This window comes from Nycticebus coucang, chromosome X (genome assembly GCF_027406575.1).
Source record: "Nycticebus coucang isolate mNycCou1 chromosome X, mNycCou1.pri, whole genome shotgun sequence".
Classification (NCBI taxonomy): domain Eukaryota; kingdom Metazoa; phylum Chordata; class Mammalia; order Primates; family Lorisidae; genus Nycticebus; species Nycticebus coucang.
This window is the reverse complement of record NC_069804.1, coordinates 171,028,523-171,035,969: the sequence shown is the minus strand read 5'-3', so window position 1 is coordinate 171,035,969 and position 7,447 is coordinate 171,028,523. Positions and strand designations below refer to the sequence as shown.

General features: G+C 47.4%; 1 protein-coding gene across 1 annotated transcript; it reads right to left on the bottom strand.

Moving 5' to 3' along the window:
• Positions 1-1,059: 1,059 nt before the first annotated feature.
• LOC128577084 (melanoma-associated antigen 10-like) lies at positions 1,060-1,992 on the bottom strand (the record flags this gene model as incomplete). The annotated part of the gene is made up of 1 exon (XM_053579113.1): positions 1,060-1,992. A coding segment is annotated over one exon (933 nt), but the record flags the coding sequence as incomplete, so codon positions are not given.
• Positions 1,993-7,447: the final 5,455 nt, after the last annotated feature.

The following is a 7,447-nucleotide window of genomic DNA, read 5'->3' as shown; positions in this document are numbered from 1 at the left end:
TTTATGGGTTTTTTTAGGCAACAATTGACTGAGCATGTGTGACCAGTATGACTACCAGGCCTATGGGAAATAGGACCAGAAAGAGTAAAGACATCTCACCATCTTCCTGATATGACTGTTGTTCCTAGACTCTACATTTCTTGCTTATCATAGCATCCCCACAATGACTTTCAAAGACAAAATACCCAGTGACCATTTGGAGAATAAAAGAATTAGTCAGCCAAAACTTTAACTCATTAATATTTATTAATATTTCTCCTACTTACTTTAATAAGCCAAGCAAATCCAGGTATTTATAACTTAATTTTACATAATAAACTAAAAGAGTTAAATAAATCCAAATGTTAAGCATAGCACATCTTTCTGTATATTTTCTGTAAAGCTGATAAACATCAATAAACAATAAACGTGTGACCAATGTCATTCACAAACTAAGATTCTCAAATTCCTGGTCTCAAGTAATCCCTTTGCCTCAGCCTTCCAAAGTGCTAGGATTATAGATGTGAAATACCTTGCCTGGCCTTCATAAACTTAATATTCTAAAAGTAATAAATCTTGTATTAAAAGAAATATCATTTGAAAAATAGTCTCCACAAAAAAATACAAACCTCTGTGCCACCTATATACAGAGCAAGTGGAGGGAGGGATTTAGCGAAACCTCACCAAATGTGCACAATGCAAGGGAACATTTCAGAACAATTTAAGAGTATATTATAAATGTCTTACCACAAAAAATAAGTGAGGTGATGGTTATGTTAGACAGTTTGATTTAAGCATTCCACATTGTATATCAAATCATCACATTGTGCCCCATAAATACATAGTTATGATTTAATTAAAAAAAAAGGAAAAAGTTTGATTTAAGCATTCCACATTGTATACCAAATCATCACATTGTACCCCATAAATATATACAGTTATGATTTAATTTAAAAAAAAAAAGAAAAAGAAATAAAAGGAACACAAAGTTGCCATACATTTTGTTCTTCCCAGCCTCTGGCCCTCCATACTTAGAACCTTTACTGCCCTCTTCAAACACAGAGTGAAAAATGTGCCTCATTATTCATCTGAGCGAGGTGAAGCTTCTGACCAATATTCTGCAGTGGAAGTGGAAGCATCACTGTCTCCAGAGCTAAACTCAGCCTGGGCTCTCTCTTGCTCATCTATCAAAGCCTCCTCATACCAGCTGGAGAAGGAAGTGGGGTCAGACCCTTGGACTCTGGCCAAAAATTCTAGGACTTTCATCTTGCTGGTTTCAGCATGAGCTCTTGGACCCCACAAAAATTCATAGTGTGGAGGGTCACTATAAGGCACCTGTCGATATTCCAGATAATTTTCCTGCACCCAATCCACAGTGATGAGCTTTCTGGGCTCCCCATAAATGAAGTGCTCACTCCCAGCATACAATCCCATCATATTCAGGAAATCCCAGATGCTTTCCTCAGAGGCACAGTTACCCTCTATGAATATCACACCTAGGACAATTATCAAGAGACCATTTTTAGGCATGCTTGGGTTGTCACCCACACCCAGCATCTCATAAGTGAGATTTAGTGAGTTGACAAGGGCATAGGAGTGGCCAGCGAGGTCCACTTCCTCCACATCAATGCCAAAGATCACCTGCAAGCATTTAGATGCTTTATTTAAAATCACAGGGAATTGGCTATTACTTTGGGCCACAACCTGGAGCATTTCCTCTTTTGTGATGGGCTCCTTTGATCTATACTTGACAATCAGGAAATGCACCAAATCAGTCACCTTTTCTTCTAGTGGATCTTTGAGAAAATATTCAGTGTTGATTAAGGATTGCAGAGAGCTTAAACTCTCCTCCACTTTTTGGTTGTTGGGCTCTTCATCTGATATGCTCCATGAAATGGAAGAGGAGCAGATGCTCGAAGAAATATGAGGAGGACTCAGATTCTCAGCAGCAAACTCTTCTTCCTCTGAACTGTCTGAAACCAGTATAGAGGGCGATGAGGAGGAAGAGGAGGAATAGGAAGATGAAGTAGGAGAGGAAGAAGATGAGGAGGAGAGGAATGAGGGGTAAGGGGAAGAAGGGAGTGTGGGAGAGGGAGAGAGGGAAGAGGAAGAGGATGGAAAGGAGAAGATGAAAGAGGAAGAGGAAAGGAAAGAGGACTCATCCTCCTCACTGGCAGGGATCTGTACTTCGTCCAATTCCTGTAAGTCAAATGGGTCCTCAATGTCTTGCTCAAAGGAGAGGCGAGGATGCTTTGGGGAGACAGACATGATTATTCTTGTCAGGAGAGGCAGATAGGAGTGTGAGCAGGAGTGTGAGTGATGAGATTCCACAGACCTGGGGAGAGAGAAACATTGTGAGTGGCCTCAGCTAAAAAACTCACCCATTATGACCTGACAAAGAGGCTTATAGGTCTTCTCTTTAGGTGGTGTTGCAGGGATTCCCAGGTCTTCTGTCTTCCTAGACTGTCTGTCCCCTAGGAAACTGTAGGAGGATGTGAGAAAGATCCTCAGGTGCAGCTAGTCAGCAAATTTGAGACTCCAGGACTGATGGTAGAGTGGGTGGGGTTCGGTGCTGTGAGGTTCCCTCTGTTCTTGGGAATAGGGCCCTTGGTACATATTCAAAGCATATGCCTCACATTGACTGGGACTCTTCTATTCTGTGATCTGAGGGCATGTGACACTGACCAAGGCCCCCATTCCCAGTTCCTAAAGCCCTGTAAGAGGTATTCAGAGGTCCCTTCAAGCTACAGACTGTAAGCCCAGCCCTGGGCTCCCTGGGGCTGAAAGATGTAGAGGGCAGAGTCTATAAGGTCCTCAGACTCTGGGGGTGATTATATCCTTCTTGGTCACTAAGGTCCTCATCTTTCCTCTAGCAAGGCCTGGACTTTAACCTTGATGACATGAGGCAACATTTTTAGAATAATATCTCCAATTCCTGAGACCTTAAGTGAGATAGCACCACACCTGCACAGGGCTCCCTGGAACGACAGCAAGAGATGGGCAAACTCTGCGAGGATTCTATCTATTCTATGTGACAGGTACCCTTGTTTCTCATATTGATACCAGACAGGACCTGGGACTCCTTTCTCTGCTATCTTGTGTCTACCCACCTCAGAACAAGCCTTCGCTTCCCTGAGACCAGCAAGATAGAATTAAGAGTGCACCACTCCTGACCTCTTTGCTTCAGGGACTCCAAGAGCTGATAATAAGGGCAAAGTAGGGCTGAGTGCATCTTCAGTCCTAGGAGGGGTGGACTCAGTCTTCACTCAGGGTCCTTACCTTAGCAGTCTGGAAGTCCTCCTGTTGACCTGATGTGGCTCCTTTCAGGATTGTCAATTCTTCAGACCAATGTCCTAACCTCTCTGAGAACGCAGACAAAAGTGAGAAGGCACAACATCTGGTCACCCCTGCCTGGGCCTTCTAGGGCTGATAGCAAGGGCTGAACCCCATCTATTCTGCCACAGGGGATTCCCTAAATCTTCCCTCATAGAATACATTTTTACCCTCTGAATAGCCTAAGCTGAAATCTGACATTGTCCCATTAAACCAAAACCTCACCTCTCTGAGACATATGCTCCACCCTGGGAAAAAGCCAGGGTGCATCACATCCCATCATCCCTGCCTGGGTTCTCCCAGGGCTGAGAACAGGAGGCAATCAGACTTTGGAAAATTCTTTTTTCTTAATTGGGAGTTACCTTTTTTTCTCACCCAATGTCCTTACCAGTCCAGGAGGACTTTTGGTAACCTGATGTGGCTTCCTCAGCTGAACTGATTTTCTGGTCAGACGAAGACACTCACCTCTCTGAGGCCCTCAAGACAAAAGTGAAGAGACTCACATCTAGCCACCCCTACCTAGAGTTTCCCAGGGGACAGAAAATGCTGAAAGTCATCTGTTCTGCTATGGAGGGACCTTCTTTCCTCTCTCAGAGTATTCCTCTTTACTCCTTAAAGGGCCTGGTCACACCTCCTCTGAACACATGACCATACCCTCTCAAATTGAGGACTCAGCTCCTGGAGGCATTGGCATCCACAACTTGGAAAAAGTGAAGGCATACTACGTCTCGTCATTCTTGCCTAGACAGTCACAGAATTAACAGCATGGACAAAATGAAGTTTCTGTGGGCCCCCTTCTGTCTGGGTTAATAAGTACCATTAGTCCTCCTTCAATGCCTTTACCTTACCTTGGCTCTCAACTGATCCTGGAATTCCTCCCTCTGCTGATGTCACAGGCTGAGCTCAAAGCTTTCACTTCCCTGGGACACTCCAGACAAAAATAAAAGGACACAAAATTTAGTCACCTCTTCCCAGGTTTGTTATGTTGGGGGAAACAGTCAGTCCTGCCTCAAAGTATTCACTTTTACTCCTAACAGGGCCTGTCTCACTCTGCTTATCAGAAGTCTCCCCCTCCAACCAAGATCTTAACATTCTGAAACTCTGTAGCCCTTTAGCTCCTGGGAGAGCTTGTGGCAGAGATTAGAGCTCCTTCCATTTGGCAACCCAAGCCTGGATCCTCCCAGGGCTGAGAAGAGGGGACAGTCAGACTCTGTAGGATCCCTCTTTTCTGGGGAGAATGGAGAGTGAGCCTGCAGTCATCACCAAGTGCCATATCTGGTAAACCTTGCCTGCAGTCTCCCAAGGTTGACAGCAGAGTCAGAGTGGGTAAGGGCAGCATCCACCTAAGAGGAGAGGTCCCTTCAGTCCTCCCTCAGGGTCATCTCCTTGATACCTGGTAGGGCCTAAGACTGTGTCCACTGTTAGCCTGAGGTTAGACCCTCAGAAACATCCTCACTTCCCTTGTCTCTTAAAGTGGAAGTGAGAATGCACATTTGGCAACCCTGTTCTTGTGGCCTCCGGGGGCTGACTAAAAGAAACAGATTTCAGTGGGACCCCTCTACATGTAGCAGGTCTCCTAAGTCCTCATCTTGACACCTGAAGGGCATGAACTCCTTTGCTGAACTCAAGCCACAACCATCAGACCAAGGTTGTCTCCTCTCCACAGACAGTAAAGGGATGCCACATCCAATCACCATGCCCCAATCTTCCCTTGTTGACAGAAAGAGCAGAGAAGGGCTGGGTCCCCATTGTTCTGGAGCAAAGTGTTTGTTCAGTCCTTAAAATGACCCCTAGTAGGGTCTGGGACTCCCTGTGCAAGGCTGAGGTTGGAGCTTACATCCTGGACCCTTGCATGGGGTCTTCCAGGGTTGACAACAAATAGATGATGGAGCTGATTTGTTCTGTAGGGAGGGAGTACCCTCTGTCTTCCCTGGAAGTATTCATAGCCCTCCCTCATCTCGAGGCCTCACTTCTGCAGGGCAAGCTCCAAGTGAGCAAGCATTGCTGCATAAGCTCCACCACGGTTGATGCGGGGTGGGGAGGGTCACAGACAGGTGAATACTTTGGTAAAGGGGACACTAGGAGTGAGGTCACTTCTAACCACATGTAGGGGGAGACCTTGGCCCCCACTATGTCCCTGCTTTCAGGCCTGAGAGATCCCAGACAGGGTTCCCAGATGTGGTGTATCCACATTTTGCCTTCCTCAGACTTCCAAGATAGAAGGTGGGGGTGGCATGGTGGCAGGGGAGGAAGCAAGGAGGTGGGGCCAGAGGCAGGAAACAGGGACAGGAGTTTTCCCCGCTGCTCCCTCTTGTCTGTGGTGAAAGGTCCCATTAGCCATCCTCAAAATATTTATATCCCAAAAGTGCCTGCACTGCCTCCCTTTTGATGATCTGGGGATATTTCTCTCAGCCCAAGGACCCCATCTCCTTAAAACACCCGGAAAGAAAGTGGGGAGAGGGTGGCAGGTGACGCCTGAATCCCCTATCTGGGGATTTTCAATGCTGACGTTAAGGGCAGGTTTCTGTGGAACTTCCACTGCCCTCGGTGAGGTGCCCTCACTTCCTCCTTCAGACCCCTCTCTCCCTGAAGAGGGACAGGAGCTGGACTACTCTATCTACAAGAATCAAGCCAGCTCAGAAAAAGCCTCAGGGCCCTGACTCTCAAGATGGAAGTCTGGATACACCACATCCGGGAATCCTGCCTTGGGACACCCAGAGCCAACAGCAGGGGCCATCTCAAGAAAAAAACCTCATGCGTCTGATTCCCAAAATGGACGTCCGAACACACCACATCCGGGAATCCTGTCTCGCGTCACCCAGGGCCCACAGCAGGTGCCATCTCAGGAATAAAAACCTCACGTGTCTGACTCTCAAAATGGACGCCTGGACACACCACTTCCGGGAATCCTGTTTGGGGTCGCTGCCCAAGGCCCACACTAGGGGCCATCTCAAAAAAAAAAAAAAAACCTTAGGTCTTCAACTCCCAAGAAGAAAGTCAGGATACTCTACATCCAGGAATCCTGTCTGGGGTTGCCCAGAGCTGACAGCAGGATCCCTTCCCAAAAAGCCTCACCCCCGTCCCTCCAGAATACCAACATAGAATTCTGTATATATAACATCTAGCAATCCTGCACTGGGCTACTTAGGGCTGACGGCAAGCATAGGGCAGGCATGGGGGCACCCTATTTGTGGTGAGAGGTTTTCTTCCAGGTCCTCACTTTGATACTGAGCAGAACCTAGGAGTCCTTCCTTTGCTGACCAGAGTTGGGCCCTCAGGCTACCAAAATGGAAGTCACAAAATAATTCCTACCACCCCTGCCTGAGACATTCTAGGACTGACAGACAGCAGGGCCACAATGCCCACTCAGTGGTGATAGGTCCACTGTCCTCCCTGAAGGTTTCAATCTTGAAGTCTGGTCAAGCCTGGAACTCCTCTCTCTACCAGCTTAACTCCGTACCCCTCAGAGATAGCCTCACCTCTCTCAAAACTCCTGAGATGGAAATCAGGAAACAGCACCACTGAAGACACCAGCCAGAACTTCCCAGAGAGAACTGGCACAGCAGGCAGAGAACTGGCACAACTGGCGCCCCCTATATATGTAGTGGGAAGTACTCAGCCCCCCCCACCTCCCAGTATTCTCCCCTTCCCCTCGATGATTGGCCAAACCTAAGACTCCTCCCTCTGCTGATGTTAAGCCACGCCCCTCAGAATCACAAAATGGAAGTCGGGGAACAGCCGGTTAGGGACCCCGCCTGAGAGCTGACAACAATAACAGGGCCGAACAAGTGTCCCCTGTATATGTGGTGAGAATTCCCCTCTCTCCTCCCTGGAGTTTATCACCATGATGTCTGGCAAGATCAGAGTCTCTCTGCTGCTGACATGACTTGGGGCCCTTCAGATCAAGTTTCACCTCCCACTGACTTACAAGATGGATGGGGCACGCCACATCCGGGGACCCTGCTTGAGGCCTCCCATGCAGAAATGCTGCCATGGGGGCGGGGGTGGAGGCAAATAAGCTGGGTGGGTGAAAGAACAGGAATGTTGGTACAAAAAGCCTCCCCCTTTGTTGCGTAAGAAAAATTTGATCAGTAACCGGGGAAATAGTGAATGGGCCTCTCACCTCTGATAGAGG